Source organism: Idiotropiscis lumnitzeri, chromosome 14, assembly GCF_059441095.1.
Source record: "Idiotropiscis lumnitzeri isolate Australia: NSW breed Sydney's pygmy pipehorse chromosome 14, RoL_Ilum_1.0, whole genome shotgun sequence".
NCBI lineage: Eukaryota > Metazoa > Chordata > Actinopteri > Syngnathiformes > Syngnathidae > Idiotropiscis > Idiotropiscis lumnitzeri.
Genome location: NC_142404.1, coordinates 11135087 through 11162792, shown reverse-complemented (window position 1 = coordinate 11162792; position 27706 = coordinate 11135087). Strand labels below are relative to the sequence as shown.

The 27706-nt window shown below is 40.4% G+C and overlaps 1 protein-coding gene across 1 annotated transcript; it reads right to left on the bottom strand.

Moving 5' to 3' along the window:
* Positions 1 to 1331: 1331 nt before the first annotated feature.
* ednrbb (endothelin receptor type Bb) lies at positions 1332 to 27701 on the bottom strand. The gene is given in 11 exon segments (XM_088314492.1): positions 1332 to 1583; positions 4361 to 4469; positions 4774 to 4862; positions 5891 to 6086; positions 9815 to 9882; positions 9884 to 9918; positions 10069 to 10416; positions 10419 to 10578; positions 10581 to 10633; positions 10636 to 10719; positions 27629 to 27701. Coding segments are annotated over 10 exon segments (1350 nt in total). The 5' UTR covers positions 10676 to 10719; positions 27629 to 27701.
* Positions 27702 to 27706: the final 5 nt, after the last annotated feature.

Genomic DNA, 27706 nt, shown 5'->3' with positions numbered 1-27706 from the left:
AGACATTTTCCGCACAGTATTACATCTTTATTCTAGAAAGAAAAAAAAAAAATCTACTTCATTCTTTTGAAATTGCAAACATTGGTAGGCAGCTAAGCCAACCGCACTGTTATAAACGCTTTAATCGTGACCGTCTAATTAGGAGATTATGAGAAAACACCCGATGCTTGCTTGCAGTGTCTTCTGTGAGATGTTGACACAGCGAGGCGACCTCTTGGCCGGCCAAGCAGTCTTTCTTCTTGCAGGTTTGATCTGACAGTCTGTTCTGCGGGTCGCCACTTTGTCAAGAGGCGGATGCCAACTGCAAAGGTATGCCTGGAGAACCACACACGCGTCAACAATGAACGCTTTTAAAACTTTCACCTGAACAAATGCTTCTGTGAGATGGAAGTTAGACCCTGAGGCATTCCCAAGCCACCCAGGAGACATAGTCCGTCCTTGGTTGTTACCAGGGGGACATGGCTTAAACACCTCAAGGAGGCATCCTAACCACATGCCGAGCCACCTCACTTGGTTCTTCTCGTTGGGGAGGAAAAGCAACGATATCGTGAGCGCCTATCGGTGACCAAGCAATGACACCAAACGGCGCAAACTTGTTTGGGACGCTCATATTGAAGGTAGGAATGTAGATCGAGATCGTTAAATATATAGCGAACTGCTCCAGAGAAAGTTGAAAATTGCGACTCGATGAAGCAAAAAAAAAAAAAAAAAATTCATCTGTAAAGACTAGAGATGTAATGTACATTATTCCTGAGGGCTCTCATGTAGAAACAATTATGGGAGCGACTTCATGTAAGAACCGGAAGAAGCGGTGACCCATTTGTTACAGCGGTTTTTATTTCCCGGAGCGGTTTATTTGAATTTTTTTTTTTTGCTTCCTCTTCTAAATGATCATAAGCCCTCGTCGCATTTTTAAAAATGTCTGACACAGCGAGGGAACTTGATTGCAACAACCAAAAGAAGTTGAGTCAGTGGCTTCAAGGGCAATGTTGTAGCCCAGGTGATTAAACAATGTCGTTGTGATAAAACATGTATTTTCTTTTCCTTTAACAGTTGTGGCATGTGTTCAGACTGCTGGTTAGTAAATAAATAATTTTGGCACAGAGATAATAAATTGGCAAGTGATTCAATATTTTTCTTTCTTTCATTTTTTTTCATCTTCACCAAAATATCAAGTACTGGAGAAAATGACATCCACACTCAGACACATTTTGTCTTTCTATTGCTTCATTTTAGTAAAAAAAAAAAAAACAACAAACTCAAAAATGCCAAATATTGTGAAATATTTTAAATCAAACCCAATCTACGGCTGGAAATATCCCATCCAAAATCTAGTCCACCAGCTCCTGAGCATTGGGCCACAGGTTTTCATCCACATCTTCTCTTTTGATGCACCTTGGAAAGAATCTTCTTGCGTGTCTTATCCTTCCCTGACAGGCCTCAGCATCTATTGCCAGACAACCTGCATTCATTGCATCCAGCAGCGACGTCTCCCAGTAAGGCTGGTGATCAAACACCTTCCATCTCCATCCTAAGAGGAACTCCTCAATGGGACTGAGCAAAGAAGAGAATGTAGGCAGGAACTGCATTGTCAAAATGTGGCTGCGTGGCTAAGCATTCGTTCACAAGGTGGTGGAAGGCAAAATTGACCCCAAAAGCTGGCATGTGAAGTCATGCCAGGCTTCGGACGGGCTCCTCGTTCCAGGTGGAATCAGCGTTGTGCGGCAGTGACTTGAGCAAAGTGATGAGGTGTTCTGCGTTGAAGGGACCCATGGTAGGGATGTAGCAGAGGACCCCATTGTTGGAGATGGCAGCGCTCATGATGATATTGGCAGCCTCCCTCATTGTCAGCATATGGTTGATTACATTGCCAACAATTGTGGTGCAAATTTCATCGGATATCTGTGGTCTGGGTTGTCTTCCTACGCCTTTTGTCCCACCACGCATTCTCAGTACTCTTCCGCTCAATACTTGTCTTCCTTGCATGATTGCAGATAGAAAAAGCAAAGGTTGGCCCGTCTGTTTCAAGTGTTGACTGTAAAAACAGTGATATTGGATATGTATCACTTAAAGGGGAAGTCAACCCCAAAAACAAGAACATGTTTTCTTTCGGCCTTTCCCAGTTGATGTTTACTGCAAAGAGAATTACACATTGCGGATACAAATCCACCATATAGCTTTGCCTTATGACAGCCCATTTAGCTTATTGCTAACAAACAATGCAAAATGTCACTGACGGGCTAACCAATAGCACAGGTGTCATGATAATTATAACCCTTTTAAAGGGGAAGTCAACCCCCATATCATTTTTAATTTTTTTTTAAATACCATGTTCTGTGCTACGCCACGGCATTCGTATTAATATGACATTTGTGGAATATGAGTTCAGCAGTAAAATCTTCCCGATTTTGCACATTTCAGTGGCCGCCCATTTTGCCACTTGCTGTTGACTGAAAATGACAACACTGTTGTTCAAGGGCTCAACAAACGACCAATCATAGCTCAGCTTAAAAAAAAACAGATGAGCCGTGATTGGTTGTTGTCATTTTCAGTGGACTGCACAAAATGGCCACCACTGAGATGGCCACAGAGGGGTGGATTTTAGTGCGTAACTGACATTCCTCGGACACAGTATTAATCAGAATGCCATGTTTAGCTAGAAAAGGCACATAGAACATATTATTGCAAAATATTTGGGGGGTTGACTTCCCCTTTAAGTGGCGTATAAGAAATGAGTCAAAACAGGATTCAGCTTGTAGTTTGCAATTTTCATTACTGAGAGGTATTTAGAATGGACACCTAATGTCGAGTGTTTATCAGATTTAATAAGGCACTGTATAGAAATTGCAGCCTGCTCGTGGTCACAAACAAGAAGAGTATCTTCAGCAGTAAAGTGTATCAGAACACGTGAATTATTATTATTTTTTTAAAGCGATATAAAATAAAACCTTTTAAAATATGTCCCTTGAAAATTGCTGTGAGGCTATCTGCTGATGTGTTTTTTTTTTTTTTCTCCCCCATCTTCCTTCTCACAATGGTTTTCCAGACCATTTTCACTTATTGCACCCCTGGGTGCTTGCTCACTGCAGTCTGCAGTCCATTTTATGGACATGACTCAATGTGTACGGGCTGGGAGGAGGAATGTACACTCACCGGCCACTTCTTCAGGCACGTCTCGGCTGTCTAATGAGCGCCAGTACAACACGGAGGATGTATAAAGCTCATGCACAGGTGTAGGGTTACACTACAGATGCGTTTGTGTTTTCTGACCTTATTTAGGGTAACATTTTAGATATGGCTCTCAGTAGGACGCAGTGCAGTCCAACACCGTTGCAAAGGCGCAATAGTAAACATCCATAAATCAAACATCAAATGAAGGCAAAAGGCGACGACAGTTCACGCTGGATTTATGATCCAAAGTGTTGCATTTCACATTTTCAATGCACATTTAATACTTGCCGGACTTATTTGTACAAAAAAAACAGCATAAATCAAAAGGCATGCAAAAGCATTATATCACAGCGCTATATAAAAGGCCTTATAAATCGGATCTCACCAAAGATCAAACAATAAAGCACACAGTCCAAGAGAAAGCCAGGGCTGACACTGAACGACAGCGCACACACAAAAAAATGAGAATTTATGTGCCCTAGCAACAATTTTTTTCTTTCATGTTACTGAGCAACACTAAATGTTCCTTAGATATTTTCAGATCCAACTTTGTTCCATTAGAACCATTTAATTAGTGCAAAAAGGGGTGCAAGTTGAAGCGAATTAAGTAGATTTTTTTTAAGTCTTAATATTACCAAAATAAAGTTTTAGGATCAGATTAAAAGCAGACATTTTACAATAAATTTGATGTACAAGTCGCAGTTAAAATGCGGACACTATGAAAATAGTCATGTAATGGTAAAAAAAAAAAATAAAGAAAAAGGAAAGGAGTCATTACTGTAATTTAGGAGTGAAATAAAATAATAATAATATTAGAATAAAGTTGTAATTTCAGCCCCAAAAAGTTGTAATTTTAGGAGAATATAGTGGTAATTTTGTACGACAAAAGTGTCTTGTTTAAAGTCTAAACAATAATGTAATATTACAAGAAAAAAAACATTATGAGGGTGAATGTTACAATTTTAAAAGATGAAGTTACAACATACAGTGGGGGGGAATCATAATCAAGTATTATTTTGACGAATCAATACTAACAAAATAAAGGTTGCAAGAAAAGAAAAAAATGCAAATTTAATCGAGCCACAACATTTTTGACCGTTTTTCTCAAGGGTAGAAAATTTGAGTTGAATTTTACAGAGAAAGAACTCTATTGAGCCACATCATTTGTTAGAAGAATAGAATTTCTCACCTTGAAACTGGTTTTAAATCTTTTGCCGCCTACGTCCACAGCCAGAGGGTTGACGCACGAGTTGAGGGATGCCAGATTGATGCCAACATAATCCCGCACAAGCAAGACACTAGAACAGGGAATATTCGGCGTACCATTTAACAAATGCTTACAACAAAAAGTCTTATTTTGCTCATGTGTTTATCAGCAGAAGAATAACATATCCACCGTGGCCATATATCACCTAATTTAAAAACGAAAGCGAATGTTACTGTCCAGAGTTGCAAGCATTGCTTGAACGAGGATTTAAATGGCTGTAATAAAGAGAATAACAGTTCTCCCGTCGTCACAGTGCCCGTAAATCCCATAATTTAAGTATTTTCAATTTGGTGGATCCACTTGAATACCACGTTAGCTATAGCATTTGTGCTAACGTTGCTGTTAAGATTTGCGAGCGCTGCTTGACCAAGTAAATGATCAGGACAATAACACCTGTGATGCTTCCGTACTGGCCATAAATCTTCTAATTCAAGGATATGAAATATTGGTGGTCAAACACCTAATATTCAGAGTGATAATTTAATTAGTGAAAACTAACAAAATTGAGCAAACATTTTTTTTAAATATGAATAAAAAGCAGAATGCTTTAAAAAAAAAAAAACTGAAATGACACTTTACGTTTTTAACAGTAACTAAAACTAAATAATTATGCCAACAACCTACTTTTGTTTTTGTCAGTTAATTTCATTCATATGATTTAGGGATTTTTTAATATGAACTATATCTATTTAGATATTACTCTTTGGCCATACACAATAAGTAAGGTTGAACAGTTTTACTTCATTACACAATTCTTTTATCTTGTACTTGACAACGACTAAAATTATTTAAAAAATTATAACTGAAGCAAAAACTAATAAAAACTAATCTGTAGTATTTCCTAAAAAAAATAATAATAATAATAAAAACGAATAAACCCATTCTAATTTAAACTCACTGAATAAAATAAAAAAAACAAAAACAAAGTCAAAACGAAATAAATGATGAAAAATGCCAAACTATTCTAATACTGGGTACCAGTAGCATTTATGCTAATATTACTGTAGAGATTCATCAATTGGTTAAACAAAGCAAATGAGAAAATACGTGTGAAAAGGAGAATAGATTGAATTGTGACCAATTCAAAAACATAATTGAACGGTCCGTAATATTAGTGGTGAATCAGTTCGGGCACCTCGTGTGATCTGAAGCCTTTGTGCCATTACTATTCAGAGTTGTGCACACTGCTAGAAACAAGTAAATGCATACAAAGAGAAATGGATCGAGTGAGACTTGAACAGTGTAAAAAAAAAAAGAAAAGAAAAAAATATATATATATATATGTACGTATATTTTCGTTTTACAATTCTCAGTTCCTATTTACCAAATACATACTGTGAAAGCTGTCATTAAAACAACAAAGCCAGTGCGTTTGCGTTGTACTGTATTACATGAATCGATTAGGAAGTAACATCAAAGGCAGGTTGTTACCGGTGGGTTGCATCAGGTCACCCGCATAAACGGTGTGGTCTGCTCCGAATGGAGCAGACAAATCCTCAGATGTCGCTCTTTGTAGTCCACATTTATCACGCTGAAGCCAACCAGTTCAGGTATGGCCAGCGTAAAGGAGAGGAGCCATGTGAGAGAGGTCCACACGCACATTCGGGTTCCTTTGAGGCATTGCTGATATACGACAGCGCGGTACCTACAACATGCATTTTGGGTTTTTTCAACCCTCAAAGGGAAAAGCCATACAAAATATGATTACACGAACAGTGACACCTCAAATCTTGTTTGTCAAATCTTGTTGGAACAGTCCCAAATGTGCACAATTTGGAGTTCCACCAACATTTTCAGCAAGAATATGCAGTTTAATCATTAGGATTACGGTTGGATTGGAGCCTATCCTGAATGTTTTTAGGTGAGAGGTGGGATACTCATTGGACTGGTTGCCAGCCAAACACGGCACATTTGGTGTCTTCAATAAAACATGAGGATGGGGAGAACATGCAAGCTCCACTGAAAACAGCTCCATTCAAAACCTTTCGACTGTGACAAAGTAAAATCATAATGGCGGACTTACTGCTTGGTATAGCATATGACTGCAAAATCTGTTTCGTAGGTCTTGGCCGTTACATATGTCTTTCCGTTTTCATACATCTTGTTGAAAAGTACCAAAAAATATTAAGAATAGGGGGGCACCACTGAGCAATTTTCAAGAAATTGCACTTTTACCCTCTAAAAAAAAAAAAAAAAAGAAAAGAAATTTCAAAGTAAAGTTAAAATAGCGGACTTCCGGTTTAGCATATAACACATGCCTCTCATTTTTGTAGTTCTCGTCCCCCCCCCCCATATTTTTGTCAGATCCACGTTGTGTGCAATTTTTGGTGAATTTCCGTTCACATTCAGGCCCTCAAAATGCGATTCATTGCGGAGAAGAATAATAATTCCTTCAAAAGCAAGAGGGCCTTTACAAATTTCAAATATTAATTATTTTATCTCGTACAGTGGTTTGACAATGTCTGTAAGGAGCATATGATTTTTCGTGATGAGGATTAAATTTTTATTGTTTGCATTCAGAGGCGTGAAGAGGTCAGCTGGTGTCCTGCGTCAAAGACACCTAGGATAGCGAACGCCTGCATAATTGCAGTGCGGCATTCACCAATTTTTGAGAGGACCGATCTTCCATTATTGCTTTGGCATAATCTGGAGGGGTCTTTATGCCAAGCAATGACCTTGAACTGAGGGGAAGAGCTTCATTTATTCATGCCAGAGCTTTTTAAAAAAAAAAAAAAAAAAGTGCTTTGCTGCTATGTTGTGGCATCTCCAGTTTAGGCAATTAAACGTTTGTAAGTGGCCATCAATTATTCACACATTTTTGCTATTTACAGCAGACCTCGGTCCCTGTCCTCTACTAATAAGAGCAGGAGTTCACTGTAGTGAGATAAATGAAGAAAAAGGGAAAAAAATGGGAACACGTGAATATAAAAGAACAAAATGATTTGATTAAAATATGAAACGAACCAAACGTATGAGCCTCTTTTCCCCAACTGATACCTCCTCTTGCCACAAAACACACCAACTCATTTGTTTCACTTTTTTATCACACCTGTAAGAAATTCTTTTTCAGCGCTTATTAAAGCTGGATTGCTGTGTTGCTCCTGTGACATTGAAGTCCTGAAATGCGTTTTTATTAGTTTCAGTGTTGAAAATGACCTTTCACAACTTGCGACTGAAAAGAAATGAAATGTGCTTTATCCGTCTGCAACGTGGCTTGCAGTCTACCTACCCGATACACTATAATACCATATGCGATCAACAACGTTGAGGTTTAAACTAACCGTTAAAAATGTGATTACATTCCCAGGAAATCACCATGTCCCATCACTAGTGAGCTATTCTTAGAACAGGCCCTTAACCGTATTGAATTTGTTTTGTTCTTGATTTAGTCAAGATTTGGGCGTCGCTATGACTCAATCACGATTTTTTTTCCTCCATTGTGAATAGCACAATTGCGATTTTTTTCAAATCCAACATGGGCCTCTTCCATATGCGGATATAAATTGGATATGTATACCATGCGTTTACAGTGTCAGTACTCATCTACACACATCCAACCAATAGAACATGAAAAGGTCAATATGCGCTCCGCGTAAGCGGGGGGAGAGTGCTTGGGAAACGACTGACATCAGAACAATGGTCGTCTTTACATTTGACTTGAATTTAATCCCTTCTGAAACAGGGCGCATAAAATGGATTTGTGGTGATAGCAGTAATTCAGCAACGCAAGGATATGATGTCATCATTAGTTGACGTCTCTATGAAATGTGAAATGGAAGTTTGAGGAGCATTGCCTTACACGGCCAAAATATTTCTACCTCCTCCCGCCTTGCTCCTCTGGCAATATGATGAGCTAAAATGAGCCCCTACACGCGGGACCATATTTATTATTTAAACAATGTGCCATGTGACTTTTTATTTTGGTGCACATCACGGACACGTTACGTTCATATCAGAAGTCGTACTAATTTTTGTAACGTAAATGAGCCCCGCACTGTGAATGTAGCCTAAGATTAAAACAAAACCCCAAAAAATAAAGAAAGTAAAAAAATTCCCCTTTCAGCAGTTTTTGTATAGCCTGCTGACGCACACTCTTTACACTCAAGACATGGCGGCGAGCAGAGACAAGCTACTTTTCTATAGAGGGAGAGTTTTGTCAGTCATTTTGAATTGGTTCTGGTTTGCAGCGTCAGACAATGAACAACAAACAGACCACTGCCAAGTGTGCTACAAAACGGTTAAAACCAAAGTGAGTGGCACGGAAGAGAACACTGATGCAACTAAACAAACAACTTTTACAATTATTGTGAGGAGCCCAGAGGAAGGAAATCACAGAGTCGACCACGCTGAACATTGCCAACGACTTTGTGCCCGTTTATATATTGCAAAAGCAGTCATTTATCGACATACTGGTCCACTTCAATGGTGGAAGCAGATGTAGTGAGAAACTACAAACAATCTGCACACCAGTATAACAATTTTATATTTGGCAAACGTCACAAACTATTTGGTCGCTATTTAGTAGTAGTAGTAGTAATTAGTAGTGTGTGCACGTAGGCTTGTCGCGCACCATATGAACATCACGTCATCGCTTCTACTTCGAAATTTAAATCATCTGGGTCATCTTTTTTTCTCTTACGAAGTCGCATTGGTTCGCCATGTTTTAGGAACTTGCACGTTGTCGTGACGCACGGTGAGCTCATCCAAAAGTGGTAATGTCAACCTTAGCTGGCTGCAATTGGCGCTCCTCATTAGAATTCCTGTTGACTTCATCTAACATCATCGGCACTTAAAGAGTTATAACTGAATTCAGAGCTGGCTTATAGCGCCACTTTCTTCAAGTTTTGAATGTCATTTGTTTTTCTTGAATAGAGAGGGGATTGATTAAAATCAGGAATCCGAATTTCAGCGGAAGTTAATTGTGAATTTATTTTAAGTCCAAGTGACCCAGTTTAATCACTGACATGACTCATGAGGTCAAACAACTTACTTGGATGCATAAAAAGTTGAAGAAAAGATGAGTTTTGTGACATCTGCTTGTTGCTTTTAAATGATTGATGCAGCGAGCTTACGCGATGGACTGCGGCTGTCCGCATATGTCATACGCATGGGCAACGGGGGTCCAGATGGACGGAATGGGCTCACCACTGCCTCGGACGTGTGATGAGTTCCCCCCAATTTTTTTTATTTTTTTTTTTTATCATGGGCGATTGAATTTTGGAATTAATTTTTTTATTTTCCTCCCTGATCAGATGCCCATCCCACATTTAGATGACCATCCTTTCTGCTTGTATTAAAACTTGTGTGTACTGTTTATGAACCGGAAGAACTGGATAAATCCATTTATAAAATTTTAATTTCTCAACCCCTTATCTTTCAACACTCAGCGAACACAGATTCAGCACGATAACTCCAACTGAGGTTTTCTGGATGAAGGGCATCAAGCTTCCACAGCATTGGGCCAAAGGGCCAATCTTGAGCTACATGTGAGAGAGAAAAAAAACAAAAAGTGTTCGCTGTAATAACAATCAATTTAAGATAAGCCTGAAATGAATAGAACGTGTGTGAAGAAGGCCGATAAGGTGCCGCATTACGTTGGCCGTGTAATTACATGTCGTCAGGCAAATAACTCACTCTGGAGGTGTTGACTGGGATGTCTAGGACAATGTGGACCAAGTCTCCCAAGGCAAGACTGTGAATGATCCTCAGCAGTCGTGAATTTCCCACAATTCCCATCACAAAACTCACCAAGGAGATGGCGGTAAAGAGATACTTGAACGTATCCCGGATTCCTGCCGAGTGGGGGCACATAGGAGGGGATCTCGCAGAGATGTTGGATCTGTGGTTGTCCGTCTCGGAGAGTTGCGCACCCGCGGCTGGTTGGGAATGCTGATCATCGTCCTCGCTGCTAATGAGAACATTTCCCAGACAAAGAAACAGAGCGACAGCCCACATTGTCTGCGGTTTCTTCAAAAACGGCCCTCGGATGCGTTTGCCAGCGCTGGGTTAGAAACGAGAGTAATTAGCATCAGAGCTGCGAGGAGTTTGGCAGCAAAGTAACTTGATACAGTGATCAAAAGGCAATTATAAAATGAATTGTCCCAACTTACCTTTTGATCGGGAATGCCGCAAAGTTTGGCGGCGAGCAAAGTTGCCTCGCGTGTTCCTGCAGTAAATACTGCAGCTCGGCCGTCGGAAGGTTTTATGGACAACGATCTCGTTGTCGTCATTATTCATCAGTCTGTCAGCGGTGACTGTAATTACCACCTGTGATGCATCACCTTCAATAAAAGGATGCCGTTGAAATGTCTGTTGTTAAAAGTGAGATCATGTCATGGCTTTTTGCAGGTGTGCTGTGCGACTCTGGTAAAATGGCTTAATCTTTAAAAAACATCGTCTCTCGGGACAACAAAATCTTGGCTTGGCATCTTACGGTAGCTGGCGAGAGGATACCTTAAATCACACCTCATGCAGATATCAGGAAAGACAAAATAAGTAAACTAGTAATGGGTCAATGAAGCTTCAAATCTGTTTCATGAACCAGTTGTAGTATTTCTGGCCTCCAGTAGATGGCACTCTCCGTTCAACATTGGGATGAAAGCACACTGACTTGACATTTTTATAGAAACCAACAGTGCCATCTAGAGGAGTCAAAAATACAACAACAAGCTTCAATATCCCATCACTGGTGTTCACGCTTGTTTTGTTCCAAGTGTGAACATCTTAATGACGCTTTTTTTGGAACAACAGTCTGCCAAACTGCTGCTTGTTGTGACATGAACAGAGTAGAGTTCACTACCACCAATACTGCTTGTATCGCAAATAGTTGCTTTCAAGACAAGTCAAGATCTCCAAAAACGTGTCATTTGGCTCACTTATATCTCAAAGCGTCACGGTATGGTGTGATTAAATTATTTTATAGAACAGCGTTTGGGCCAGCTGAGATGTCATGAAAAGCTGGTCAAATGTTTCTCTTTAAGTGAATGGAAGCGCACCGAAGGCTGCAGCTCGGACGCCGGCAGTTTGTATCAGATCGACAAAAACTTCTGCTGGATGAGGTAATTAAAATGTCAATTCGGATTCTTTTTCGGTGGGACACAAATATCCATAGAAGACACAAAGCCAAAATCAATGGGTATCTGTCTTAAGTGCGCTATTGTATTTACTGCTTCTTTTGTCCACATAGGGTGACCGAAAAGAAATTAGTCGCACATTATTGCTCGGCCGTGTGCCCGTGGTGGAAAGTTTCAAACTATGCGAGTCTTATGTAAAGCAAGAATCCAAAATAACTTTTTTTTTTTTAGATTAAAAATGTATGCACAATGTAAAGCTATTTTGAATCTGCGAGAAATAGTACTTTTGTGGCAAATTCACATGACAGTTCTTGCAACGGAAATTTTTCTTGTATACAATGCCATGAGATTGTGCCGATGTTCTGAACCATCTATCATGAACATCTTTTTATGCAACTCTTTCATTGGATGGCAGTCCAGGTGCTCTGCGGATGCACTCGCCGTGAAAAGCCAGCAGCTGCTGGACTGTGTGTCTCGGCTGTTACGCCCCACCCGATACCGCCATCCCTTACCGCACTGCAAGTATTGAATCGTGTTGTTTATGTCTCCTATTCAAGTGGCTGTCACAGGAGGGAGCGGTCTGCGGATATATACGAAACCACACACACACACACACACACACACACACACACATGCAACCATTACCCTGGGCAACAAGTGTTTGCCAGTCCAATTGTTGAAACGTAGTATATATCACCGAAAATGTCCACGAGCAACTAGGCGGTATAGTTTGTCAGCACGACCAAACAGATTTTTTTAAAACAGATTTCATGTATTGGATGTCATTTGATTTTGTAAGCGTTCCTAATGTAGTGGAGGGCAAGTGCACAGAAGGTTGCCGGCTGTGCCACAACAGACAAGCTACAGCGCCCAGAGGTACAATAGACGCGCGGTGAACAGAAACATTCCATTGTTAATTGCATCCCGTCTCCCTTTTGAAAACTCCTACTTGTACTCGGCCGGCGAGGAATGACCTTGGCAAGGAATGTATTGGCGCGCTTCCACGAAAACAAGCGATTAAGGCAGAAGAATTGCTCGAGTTGACTGCGCGAGCGTATGAAGAGTGTTCTCAGTTAGGCGGCTGACATACAATGTTATTGCGAGTGTTTCTCTATATAGGTCACTGGAGAACGCCAAGACACTTCATGGCCTATTAAAAAAAAAAGAGAAAAGAAACAAAGCTGCAAGGAACATTTTCCTGTCTGTAAGAGTAATAAAGAAGAATAAAGCAATCCCCTGTGATTTCACATTAAGCCTTTAAAGTGTTTTTATCATTGACCTGAATTGTTCCGCTTAAATCTCTCTTGTTTGTGTTTTAAGCACATTTATGATGGCCCCAAAGAGGCGTCTTTCGTCCTCTCTCTCCAGTCCGGAGCTCGTTCACCATTTAAGACGAGTGGAAGGGAACATGTCCATGTGCATGCACTTGTCGTTGACTCTCATTATGTGGCTGGTTCAAGCCGTCACGCTCGGCTGACTCCAAAAACGTCCGCTGTTTACTGGGTCAACAGTTCTGGAGATTGACACCATGATTTGTTTGCGTTGTTTAGCATGTTCTAATGAGGCACAAACACGCTGTCTTCCTCCGCCCAGACATGACAGCCTCAAGGAAGGAGAAAGGGGACGCACTGATCAGCGGCATTAAGCGCGACTGATTGATTGAGTTTGAAAATTAGACCAGTTTCATTCAACGACACAAAATTGGGTGGACATGTCTATCATAACAGGACGCAGAAAAAAAAGTCTCAAGGACCCGTGCCTGAAATTGAACAAGAAGATGGCCATTTTGTTTAATGCAGCAATCAAAGGCCAATTCCAGCACTCTAAACTTTAAATAACTACTTTTGATCAGGCCGCAAGTGTAACACGTCTTAATATTTGAGGGTCTAAAACATGGAGTGAAAAATAGCATTCAAAGCAGTTGCTGCTCTCCAAACATCTAAATTACCAACACACTTGGATTCTGGAACATTAGCAGCATTCTTACAATCAATTTAAACCAAAGCAATGACGTACAGCATGGTAGCATTGCATCTACGGTAAGTCAATGGGAAAGTCGAGGCTAGAGCTCTCCATTTGGTTTTTATGTAAAAGCAAGTTCATTCATTTTTTTATGAATCACAAGACTTGATACAACTTGTCAGTCTTCATTTGTTTCACTTTTCATTAAATAAATGACTAGAACTATCACCTATAGAAATGACTGAAGCATTTTCGTCTAAAAGACTAAAATAAAGATGGCTGCCATAAAGAAAACAAACAAAGAAACTGATTGTACACCCCTTCGGAAAAAAAAAATCTATCACCGTTGTGCTGTAGAAACATTTCATCACAAAGTCATACTACAAATGTAGCAGCAGGAAATAACTACCTTTGACTTGTGTACAATGCTAAAGCTAGCTTGCGTGGTATTGCTAGCACTGCTATTTTGTTGAAGCTGGATATGCCTTCCTTGTGACTTTTTCTATGATACGATACAATCACGTCTGACCCTTTCATAAATGCATGGCATTATGAATGGCTGTGTTTGACAATTAAGTAAAAAATAAATTAATAAATAAATAAAATACTAGAAAAAATGGCTTATTAGAAGCAACACTTGATTGCTCACGATCACGTCAGACCCATGACACTGAAAAAAACTGGTCAATGCTGGATAGAAGTACTTGGACACAGCCGTGAACTTTTTTTTTTTTTTTCCCTGACAATAACTGCTGCACAAATCCAAAGGGAGAGGTCAAACACATGAAGAGTGGCATTGAAAACGTGTGTGTTACGATGTCAAACTCCAAACGTGGTAACTTTCGGAACCTTCAGCCCTTCTGTCAGTTCCAGTTCCACAGCCCTAATACATGTTTAAAAACCACAACGCCCCCAGAAGAATAACACATTCAGCCGCATAAATTAATGCCCCCCCCGCCCCACGTCGCCGTCCACAATGTTTACTGCACATGCAAACACTGACAAGCGACAGAAGCAGCTGGCAGTCATTCATTTTCAATGAAAGCCTCGGCAAGCGTCCCGCAGCAGAAGATGTGGGAAGAGATCTTCCGTGCATACATGAGTGTTGCTTTCCGTGTTGACAGTGCAAGAGAACGTGATCACGGCGCTTCTCGCTGTCTCCCTGATCCCTACAACTTATGCCCTGTTTGTCGAGTGACATAAACCAAAATAACTCGGGAAGAGAGTGTCAAAAGCAGAATGGATGCCCGGAAAGTGATTGGACATGCACCTGCGTCACAAAACCATTCAAACAATACAAAGTCCAATACACAAATGTAAGACCAGAAGAAAATATTCTACCACTCAAAAGTATTAAAACAGAGAGGTCAACTTCTTTACCGCTATAAACTGAAATGTCAACAGACATCAAAAGATGAACACAAAATCATCCGTCGTGTTTTATTCGCAGCTATTTACATCCGGACTGGATACACAACTTCCAAATGGTGAAACATTTTGAGGTCAGAAAAAGCGTTGAAACAGATTTATGGTTTTTAATCTTCGATACGGACTTAAAATAGATGAAAGTGAATGAGACTTGAGACTTTGTTGCAAATCCCTCGCTTGAAATAACTGCACCAAGGCTGTGTGAATTGCCAAACTTTTGCATTCTTCTTTTGCCACATCTTCAAGGGCTTTTGATGATAACTTCTTTCATTCTTTTGCTATTCCATTCATGCCCATCTTTAGACATTAAAAATCTATGTTCTATAAGGTTTAATTCTGGAGATTCACCGAGCGCCATTGTTGTGAAATCCCGTCAACGGGAATCCTAACGAGAAGCACCGTCGACGTCAATTGCTATCAATTAAGTTGTTTTATGGGAATGTTCGCAGAAAAATCTCAAATCTCATAAAAATCTCTATTTTGATCTTTAGGTTGGGAAAATGGCAAATAAATTAACGATGGCCTGCAGATGGCAACACAACACCGTGTACGAAAACAGTGCTTGTAATTCTAGCGAACAAGGCGGACCGTTGGAAATTTGACCATTTAAAGCAGCTTGCGGTTGATCAAAGTGTTTGTCTCGTTAACGCTACAACAAAGAGTGTCACAAAAGAGAGAAAACGCGGCGATTATGTTCATGTAGGAGTAGAAGCGATGATGTAACGTACATACACGCGCACACATAATTGGCACGATGCACACTCTACTAAATACTACTACTACTAAATGTAAAAATTAAAACTAAAATATTGTTTGTATAGTTCAACAAATGTAAAATTTTTTGTTGGTCGGATTTTATGGAAAAAAAAAAGACTGTTCAGATGTTTGAGGGATGACTAAAGCAAAAATTATTTTCAACCAATTTTCTACTGCTGATTATCCAAAAGATGTAAGAAGCTGGAAACAAATGATTTTTGTGATAAATGAAAAGAGCCTGATCTTTCATTCGTTAGTTTGTGTTTACAAAGTCATAAAACAAAATATTCTGCAAGCCTTGAAAGATGATAGATTGCTGTAAATTTGTTGGAACTCAATTAAATTCTGCCTTTTTTTTTTTGGCATTGAAAGAGTTCACTTGGGTTGTCTAAAAACTTTTTCTCCTGGTCAACTGATTTGCTCTTTGGTGTCCGTGCAGTAGGTACACTGCTCTGTTGGGTTTAAGTCTGGAGATGGACTTGGCCATTCTAAAACCTTCCACGTTAGGTTCCATCTTTCTTTCACTGGGCAAGCAAAGTTTCATTCGACTTGGAGAGTACATTTACATTCTGTCATGTGTTACGTCAATGAAGATTAGCGCGGCGGACTGCGGAGGAGCCGTGCAAGCCCACATTATCCCTACTAAGGTTCACAGATGAGCTCGTACGTTCGCAATAATACAAGATCCTTTCTTTTCTCTGACTTGAGCCTTTCCAACACTTTGGTAAATGTTAGTCTCAACTGTCCATAAAACATTCACCTAGAATTCTTTAGGCTCGTCACTGCACTTTTTGGAAAATTCCAGCCTGACCTTCCTGTTCTTCTGACTAATAAGGGATCTGAATCTGTTGTTCATGTTCATGACTTTTACTCGTGCCCTCTGGAGGTTGTTGCTGATGCCGCCAACTGTTTCTTTAAGGGTCTTTACAGCTCTCCTAAAAGTTGATTTGCATGGTCAATGTCCGTTCCTTAGTATACCATTAATTTTTATCTCGTGTTTTTCTTCAAAAAGTTGACAAATGTCATTTTCACTTGTAAACAGCTTGCTGGTTTTACAGTATTTTCTGGACTATAAGCCGCTACTCTTTTCCTAGATTTCGAACCATGCGGCTAATACAACGATGCGACTTGTCTGCGGATTTTTTTTCACCAGTAGGGGGCGCTCTATAGTTCAGAAAATACGCTAAATAAATCTAGTTTTTTTCCCCCTCTTGGGTCCGTTCTGATTTAATTAGCTAAGTTGTTGCAGTGTTAAAAGGCACTGTTTTAACAATCTGTCTATGTACCTTTATGTGCATTCACAGTACAAAATCGTTCTGTATATGCAGTCAACAACACATTTTCTTTCAACATAGAAAATTGTGGCTTTTTTCTTTCCAAAAAGAGTTGCTGTGGCTTATATACAGGTGCGCCTCATAATAGTATGAATGCAGTTTACATGGACAAAATCCAAATCAAAAACTGAGTGTGGACATTCAGTGCTATTTGTGGTTTGAATAATTACTGTGTTATGACACAGCTTGACAAGAAAACAAACCTGTCAGCCACATGCTAAAATACTCGTACTCAATAGTTGCAATCAAAAGAAAACTTGACACATTCATCTTTTGATATCAAATCCAAATGGTTCCGTCTATGTGACAGAAATGACAGAGGTGACATGGCAATATTTTTACCCGACAAAGAACTAGGGCAGTGTTTTTAAAACTGCAGATTGAAAAAGTATTCAAGATAACTACCCTGAATGGGGCAGTCTAGGTAATTTTAAGTCAAATTTGTGGCAGCTAATACGCATGGAAATTTATTTTGGCTCTCGACAGTTTTGAAAAATATCTGAGCGGTGCTGAAAACTGTGCTCATTACAATTGAAAATCTTATTGGACTTTTCATTTACGAGCACGTTAAAAAAAAAAAAACAGTATTTGTTAACTTTTTTCTGCAGTGTGAATCCAGCCTCGGAATCCAAATGTTGGAGTGTTTTTACTTAGCTGGAGGAGGTGGCTGCAATGCTTTGATAGGTCAGAGAAGAGCAGAGGAAGTCCACTGTGTGGTTTTGCTCCTGTCAAATAAAGACCTGCGGCTATTTTGACACAAGCCTCCTGAGTTGAAAATCATGTATCGACGCTTTCAATTTGTCAGCACCCCCAATGAAATCACATTGCGCCGTTGCTCTTCTCCACGAGGCATCAATACGTGGACGCGGAGCTAGCAAGGAGGAGACATTCCCGCTCATGTTTGATTGTGGTCTCGGCCGATTTAATGGACATACTGGATGAGAGATTTATTATCCCTCCGATTGCTCCCACCCAGACAGATTGGGAGTGGGTGGAGCAGACCCCCTATCTCAGCTGTCGCACTTTGCCGTGTCATCACTTTTCAGTGAGCGGGGGCCACTCTCGCCTGCCCCTCTTTTGCCTCTCAGGACGAGCACATCTGCCACCTGCTTAATTATTTCTCTCTGTGGCCCAAAAAAAGACACGGAAGATCAAAAGGGAAACGACGCGCACGGCCACCATTCCCTGATTGCGTCTTCAGTGTCACGTCTCATTTATACAGCCCAAAGTGCCTGTGAAGTCTGGAAATGGCAGCAAAGGCCTTTCTCATCTCCCTCACTGTAAAAGCCCAATCGTGCGTGCGTGCGTGCGCGTGTGTGTGGGCTGCAGCCGTGATCGGGACTCTCATTTCTCAGAGTTGCAACCCAAATAAGAATCTCGCCCGCAGCTCTCTGTCAGCCGCCTCAAAGACAGCAATCTATCAGGAAATAACAGCCGACTCAAATGTAAAAATCAATTCATGAGAAAATAAGGAGGCCTGTGGTTGAGGGAAAGTTCATGGGCACGTGTGCTCATGTTTCCTTGCATTCAGCCGCTCGGGTGGAGAGTGAGCCAGACAAATGATAGGGCTTATTTTGGCAGCAAAAGAGGGAGCTTGATAGAAAAGCTGATGCGAAGGCTCATGCATCTATAACGTGCACCAGAGACACAAGCTGCCTGCTGCACTTGAGATGAGAGGAAAGTATACTCCATTTACAGGGAGAAAAGAAACCAGCTCACATTTATTGATCAAGTTTACACTCGTCATGTACGCAAGCAACTCTGACAGAAGCATACACGGAACGATCGGACCATAATCCCCGTCCCCAAACACTTTTGCGGTTCACTATTCACCTATTTTAAGTTTTTGTTTTCTAGAACCAGTCCTCCATCATTGGCTGCCACAAGATGGTGCAAAGCTACATCTTGATAGGAAATGAGTACAGCTGGGCAAAGGAAATATGCTGAAGTGATACTTCCCCACATGTGCACATGTAAATATAAATATAATATAAAATATAATAATATAAATGCACAATTTTAGTCCAAATTTGTATTTATTTATTTTTTCATCAAATCATGAGTGAGCCATTTATTTTTAAATGTAATATTGTAAGATGAGTTTGAATTTCAAACCTCGACTGAATGGACTTGGTCCCAACAGAACTCGGATTCAACTGAGAGAAAATAGTGCTCAGTCCACTCAAAAAGTCCCTTTGTGCAGGACCTTTCAAAAGTGTGTCAGTTCCAGAGTTGGCTGCAACTCATCACAGCGCCAGTTAAAGGCACCATCAATACACAGAGACTGGTCACCGACGTGCGTGGGCAGCTCTCTTGTCATAGAGTCGAGCACGTTAAAGTCCACGGCAATCTGGCGGGCATCTTAGCAGATGCGACTTTATCATTAAAAGGTAATGGAAAGCATGGACATTAGCTGAGGAAGGACGCAGCTCGAAAAGGAGCGTATCATATCTACCTTCATATAAAAAGCAGGTTTTTTTTTTTTTTACTACGAGCTAGTCGTGTATACGTGACTCGAACGTACTATTTTTGTGTCGTAAAGAGGGTTTTTTTTTTGTTTTTTTTATCATCCGTTATGGCATCTAAATGGTAAATCAGGCGAAAAAAAAAGACGTGCAAACATCGTGGGTCATGAATGCGACGAGATGCACACCATTGCCCTACCCTCAAGCACCAACAAGGTAAGTTTAAATAAACTTTTCAAACTGCTTCAGTTTTTTTTTTTTAAATATATATATATATATATATATTTACCATAATGGGGATTTTAAAGCTATGAAAAAAGCATGAAATAATGACTGGGTGCTTTTATAAATTATAAACAAATAAATAAAATAATAAATAATAAATCAATAAAAAAAAAAAAATAAATAAAAAGTCCTAACAGACAATCGGCTGTAATGGATGACCTTTCCCCCAATTAGTTAGCGCACTTACATTGAGGCTCCACTGTTTATTGTACTTAGCGATGGGACTTTGAACGTGTCAATTTTGATTAATTAATCAAAGTGGAAAAACAAAAGAAGCATTGGAATTCTTCTTCTACACTCCAAGCGGCCCCGGGCTTTTCTCATTGCGATAATTAAGGCACAGCGATAACGCTGATATATTGAGCAAGTTGAACAAAAAGTGCCACAGGAAAGCGTGAAGATGAGCGTAGTGCAACAAACACTTGGCCCATCACCAAAGCACTTCAAGCTTCTGCTCACACCTTAAAGGTGTTGCACTTCTAGGATAGGAAACTGGCGTTTTATATGCATGGATACAAAAAGCTGAAGTGGTGCCTTACTGCTGAAATCTAAATCTTTTGTTCGATGCCTACTTCTGAAAGCATGTCTGTCTGTCGACAAGCCGTTCTGCAATTTTCCAGTTTATGTCACAAATCAGCACTTTTACACTATAATTGCTTCCAAACTGAGATTCCCCATTCAGGACTTGGCAGCTAGGCTGGCCAAAGATTTGTCATCTACTGAGAAGCACGATCATGTCACAACTAAAGTGCTACAGTGTCAGCACATATTAGCATTAGCTTCTGGTAACCACCACATTCTTGCTCTTTAACAAAGGAGTGGGGAGCATCGACATTTGGCGATGTAATATGCCAAACCGCTACATTAATTGACAAGAGTATTTTTGTGGCTTGGTGATGAAATGCTGCCTCCATATCTGTATGGGTGCTCGCTTTAAAGGGGCGGATACGGTTCAATTTGTCAATGGTGGATTTGTGCAAGCACGACAACGCTGTAGCCACTGACTTTTGTTGCCGACCCTAGCGCCGCCCTGGTTGCCATAGCAACAAAAGCCATAGTCACCGTTTGCATGCGATAGAACCGCACCCCAAAACTGTGATTTGAACCAGAGCGTGACAAGTGGATATCAAGTATGCTTTAATTCTTGGTCCTTTGTGTTTTTATGGAACAAGTCCCATTAAAATGTGGCTAGTATTTTTAACACTGCAAAAAGGTTCCACTAACACACAATGGTGCCTCAAGAGCTAAGCTTCATTTGTTCTGCGCTCATAACGTGCAGTTTAAAACGGAGCAATGGATAGTATTGTGCAAGTTCTGCGCTAGTGTTAGCACCTCCCATTATTTGTGATCATTAGCATTAAGCTAAGGTTAAATTATAAGGTGGTAACGTGTAATTATCCGAGTTCCCCTGTTTCTCCTTCAGAAATACATTCATTAACCCAAAGAGTTTCTTTTCGCAACATATCTTGTTTGCTTCAATTTCCTTCCGCTTCAAATTAGCGATTAAACGATAGATAATAGCAATTAGTGTCGTGAATTATTAATGAACGCGATACTAATATGCAAGAAAACGAGCGGCGCCTTCTGTCGGAGCGCCTTGCCGTAGTCTCGAAACATCTGCAACAAATGCATGTTTACCAAGATGTGAGACAACACATGAAGCTTAAAAGAAATGTAAATGTCACAAGGGGAGGGCAAGAGAAAAACAAACAAAACAAACATGCAATTCCTCCATGTTGTTTCTCTTTAAGGCGTGGAGCCTCTCCCAGACAAAACATCAATAGGACGACATTTTCATCTGTCTGCGCGGGTCAAATTGTGATCCAAATGAAAATCCTCCCTCAGGCTGCGGTGACGAGGCTCGCTTGTCTCAGATCAATATCAAAAGTACGACTGGAATGTTTCATGAAGAGTCAGACTGGGAAGCTGAGGAGCGCTCATGCTTTCATAATGGCTCCAGACCACTGATTTATGGTTGTATTTACCAGATATTTGATGAAAACAACCTCCCCATCCCCGCGTTAAAAAGTTCTACATGAAGGGCGGCCATGTTTTTGCCTCCCAAATTGAGTGCACGGAGGGTTTCTTTTCAAAGTCCGCAATCAAGGACAAGGTCGAGCTTGTTTGAAAGGGGAACAAACGTTTACCCCCATTAAAGGTTTGTACAATGTTAATGATCTTAATAGATGATGTTATCCTTCCGGGAAAGTGGTCATCATATTATCCCCGGCAAAGACGTCCTGCAGGACAAGGACGGAGTGCTTAGCACCAAAGGCGTTGCCACAAATCAGCACCACTTCACATGTGACACCATGATATGCTCACTGATAAGTGGTCACACATCAAAGCGGGTGCTTCATTAATTCCATGTGCATTACATGGCCGTACACGGGAAGCAAAGATTTCCGGAATGACGTTTGCAGATCTCGCACATCGTCGCCGGCGGGGTCAATGGGCTCGCGTGGACTTTTTACCTCCGAGGCGTGTAAACAGGCATGAGGTCATGTACGACATGAGTGTACACGCTTCGGGGTCAGGGAGATGTGCACGTGGGCAAATGTGCTGCAAGTCATGTGTATACAGATGTAATGTATACGCACGCACCAGCAAAAGCGAATGGGAGCCATTACACGAGCGGTTATGAAAATGATGACTTTAAAGTTAATGGGCAAAGCATTCAGTAGAGAGCAGTTAGCAAAGGTTGGAGTGTAATATAAAAAAAAAAAAGATAAAAGATTACAAGAACAATCTGACAGCATGTTCAAACACACTCCAGCAGTTTCAGTGATGCAAGTAAACATTTTTTTAGCACTGATAATGAATCTGCTCTATTTTTTCTTTTAACATGTTTTCATCCGTCCATCCATCCATTATCTGTACCGCTTCTCCTCACTCGGGTCGCGGGGGGTGCTGGAGCCTATCCCAGCTGTCTTCGGGCAGTAGGCAGGGGTGCACCCTGAACTGGTTACCAGCCAATCGCAGGGCACACAAAGACATCCGCGCTCACACTCACACCTAGGGGCAATTTAGAGAGTCCAATCAACCTGCCAAGCATGTTTTTGGAATGTGGCACGGGGGGGAACATGCAAACTCCACACGGGAAGGCGCCGGAATCGAAACCTGCATCTCTGCAATGTGAGGTGGACATGCTAAACAGTCGTACACCGTCCTCCCCATTTTCATGATAGTAATAATACAGTAATAGATTTATGAATTAAGGTTTTGGTTCGGCAACAGGTGGAATTTTTTGAAACGTCAGCTATACATTACAATGCATGTGAAAATCTTATTTCACACGTTTTTATAGGTTAAACAAAAATTTAAAATACCTAAAAAAATAAAATACGCTAAAAATAAAGAAGACTTTTTTTTTTTTTTAAATCAGGATCAAATATACATTTAGGGACACATACAAGTATATTTGATTAAAATTTGCTGTTGAGCAGTGTAATCAGCTGTGTGTGGTCTGACAAAGGGAAGGCAGACCTTTGGTAACGTTAAGTCCTGGTCCAACAAAGGAAGTCATTAAAGAGTCAATATCACCATAAGGTGCCTTTGTGACTTCCATTTCACTCATTGAAGAAAGTTAAAATGCCGAGTTTCTTAAAGTTACCTCCGAATGACAGTGGACAGGAATTTCAAGTACACATGCAAAGACCAATTCTCATCAAAATTACTCTTTTTAAATCAAATAAATAAAGCAAAATGTTTTCGTTTTTCCCGTCCCTACATATTCACAGGTTTCCATTTGCTCATTCACATATTCCCCGTTCTTTTTTTTTTTTAAGTAATAAAACACACCTATTCGCTTCTTTTGTGGTCAGGCCAAAGCAATAATTGATGCTTCTGCATATTGCGCAGGAGCTAAATCTCAGTTTATCAGATATTAATTGAAAAATATGTTGAGAAATGTTATCCTGAACTGCACTGCATCGCTGCTCCTAACACTTCCCCTCCTCCCGAGTCCTGTCGCTAAAAATGGGTCTTCGAGTGCCGACTTGCATGGGACAAGGCACAAATTAACGGTGTCAGTATGAGATGATTGGTACGACATTTACGCCATAAAGGGATTAAGCGTTCATCGATAAGTATTAAGGACTAGTTGGTCAATTAGCCAGAGAGTGCAAATCATCACGAGGTCAGTTGACGTCTGCAGATTTAACTTAAGTTCCCCATCATGGCAAAATACGCTGCCGCGCTTCGGCATTTGGGTCATGCGAGTATTTAAAGAGAATTCAGAGTGCCTGGAAGCCACCTGACTGGTTCAGAAGTAAGGCTACTAAATTACGTGGGAATGTGAGGATATGCGCAAAGAGCTTTGAGTGGTCGGAACATGAGGAAAAGACCAGTGAGATCTGCCATGTCTCATCAACATGAGGCTCCACCACTTATTTTCACAGACAATTTTTCCAACGTTAAGGCTCTGAAATAAACGATTTAGCAAGAAAATGATTACAGTCCATGTATTCACACAGACAAATAGCAATCGAAGCGGTGTGAAAGACAGTTTTGAAGTATCCACCACACTAAAAGAATGTAATAAAAAGCCCCGTTTGTTGAGTTTCGTCTCCTCAGAGTATTCATAGACATTGGCGAGTAGGATATAGTAAACTACGCACACTATATCCTCCTATAATGAGGTGGTGGATTCTCGGCGTCTCTCAAGGAGAACTTAGAATAACAAGGTATAGTGCTTGAAACACCTCTGTTCAATGTGCTCGTGTCAAACCTAAAGACAGAAAAATAATAATCTTCACCTTTGATTGACACTGACAGAGAGGTATTCATTTAAGTAGGCTTATTGTTCTCGTGGTGGCGCGCCAATGAGGAAGAAAAAAAAAAAAAATCACATTTTTCAGAGTGAAACTGCTTTCAAAAAGGAAAAGAAATACACTACAAGTCCACACAAGGTTGTTATCCAAGAAAACACACGAGTTGCCTACATCCAAGGTCCTCTATTTCGGCCGACGTAATTCCGCTCATTAGAACACTGGCATTGAAACAGGAGATCAGAACATTCATTGAGATGTTCCTCGTGCATTAATTTCAAATTAATTGGCCATTCATTTTCCCACCGTCGTACAAGGACAGTTAGTCAGAAGCACATCCTTGGACGCTTCATCCAACTTGCACCGGGAGTCACGAAGTCAGCTATTGTGCGCGCGCACGCGCGTCTTTATACGCTCTTATCTCATGGCCATGCATTAATTAGCTACGATAAGGAGCTAATCAAGCGTGGGAAAGATGTGTATCTTCAGCCACAAATGTAGGATTTTTTTTTCTTTTTTAATAAGATGGGGTGAATAGAGTACAAGGGCTAAAGCTTAAAAGGAAAATCTAATAGTAGGTCAACTAATAATATGTTATCTTATTGTAAAAGGGGGATTTGGTGGACGTTGTCAACTGCAGGGATATAAAAATGACGACTAAATTCTTTAGTAGTGGTTTTAAAATAAATGTGTTAATGAGACAACTGTCACTTGGTGATTGTTTATGTTTTAACCAAGGGCTTGTCAGTGTGGATTAGCTGCTTTATGGATGATTTTACTCTTATGACTAACACGGTGCTGCATATTTTTAGACCTCAATTAAACAGGCATCAAAGGGATCGAGAGACAAGTATGTGGTCTTTGTTAGTTAAACCAAAATAGTGCAATGTAGCCTCGATATCTCATGTTCAGTGGAATTTTCCATCCATGCTGGTCAATCTTGACAAAACAAAGAATTGTTGTTGTTTTCGTTTGAACTGTTTTAATGGTTCATTTTGAAGGATGATTGCCTGCCGGTAACATCATGTCTTCCGAATTCTATCTTGAATTAATTTAATGAACGCTCGTTTGGTTACTGCATGCTTGCTAATTGGTGAGACATTGTCCTCTTTTATTAGTATTCCCAAAGTGGTTCTTTGCTTGAGAATTAAAATGATGAGAGAGAGTTTTCCTCCCCTCCATCACAATTCTGTTTTACTTGGCCACGTAATTCATCATTTCATCATAGTTTAAAAAGCGATATTAATTGAAGGCTTGGCAGCTTTAGAAGATATTCTGCGAGAATAGCAAATTGACATTTGCCACCTGACAGGAGAAAACATGTAGGCTGCATTTCTTCTGGCCACCTTGCAACAGTGTAATTGTCAGGGAACTGAGAGGCTCTGTGTTACCAAATTAGTTCCCGAATTTGGAATAAAAGACAAATATGTCCATTTCCCAGGCAACAATTGCAGCAGCAGTGTTCAAAAAATTGGAAACGCTATGTAAATTCACGGCCGACATCCTGTCCGAGGAGCTGCTCATTTGAGCGTGATTGACAGAACGCACAAGCAGGGCTCTAATCGTGATTGCAATTCCCCCAGAAATTGAATGCATGCCGAGAAAGAACCCCCAAAAAATAAAATAAATAAATCGGGTTAATACATCAAAGCACATCAAAGCAATACCTCGATATGATGTAAATATGCCCCACAGGCGTTGTGATGCACCATACAGAATGACATCAGAGCAATGTGATTGGAAGCTCGAGATCATCTTCTCAAGCTTCCAATCATGATCAATTGTCCATATTCCCTTAATCGGACACACAACGTGGGAAATTCACTCATTCTTTTAAAAATGATTTGAACGGGATGGGCAAACATCTGCAGCATGTTGAACGACTGTTTAGCAGCTCTGCCTCACAAGTCGAGCTTTAATGCGTTAACAATTAATATCACGGCATGTTTAACGATAGAGGAAATGATCATCGCCCCCATACCTTGAATAAGTCAAAGCAAGATACGCTCCCTTGTGTCTGATGTAGGCGACGTCAAGGCATTGATATGACATCAATGGCAGGGTTTACAGGGAGCCGTAACAGAACGAGCAAACGGAATGAAAACGCTCCGTATAAGCCTATCAATCATCTCTGCCGTATATTCATTTTGCCTATCTGAACGAGCGTTATGTAAAACAGTTTAATTCAGGCGTGGGCAAACTACGGCCCGGGGGCCACATGCGGCCCCGTTAAACGTTTTAATTTGGCCCGCCGAACTTGACAAAAATTAACTGAATAAACCTTGTTAATGTTTTATTTTCTAATTACTGTGATTTTTCAAAGACATATTTTGTTGTAATGCTTTTGTTCACTTTCATTTAAAATTAAATGTTTTTTTTTTTTCCTCCGATGAGGTGAGGTTACCAAAACACACCATCCATCTGCTCCTGGTCCGGCCCGTCTGCCAAATTTTAGAACCCATTGTGGCCCGTCAATCAAAAAGTTTGCTCACCCCTGGTTTAATTGGAATAGCCGGTCTGCATCCGGTTGCCGCTTCGTTTTGACATAAATGCGTGAGAACGCCCTTGAAAACGACAGCGTCCAAACATTGCTCTTCTGCGTTAGGAGAACTTGTTTTAAACTATTTGTATTTTTTTTTTGTAATCAAGCTATTGCTTTGATAAGTGAGAAAACGAGAACAACTACAGTGCGAAATAGATAAATGAACTCTATCTTGACAAATCACTTCTTCGTATGTCACACGGCTGTTCTGATTAACTCATTTGCTGCCATTGACGGACACAGACGTAAAAAATTACATTCATTTTTTTTTTTTACCTGGGTTGGCAGTGAAAGAATTAATGTAGTGGCTTAAATAAGTAGCAGATCAGAACAGAACTCGTCAAATGTAAACAGTAGACCAGAGCTGTTCAGTCCGATCATAATGACAAAAAAGCTCCGCGTAAAACCCGGCGATTGAGTCTATATTGCCATTTTCAGAAAAAACACAGATGGATACCCGCGCTTTACATTTCTTAGATACTGCGGTGGGTTTTCAGTGGGTGCAAAGGGCAGAATAAATAATTGACTTGTTATATCATGTTGAATATGTCAGCAAAAGTGTCACACTGCAAAGACCTGACAGGCTTGAGTAGGGAGGGCTGCAGTGCAGACGCGTGCAGAGATCAACGTCCCGCTCTGGACCATCCAATCCCT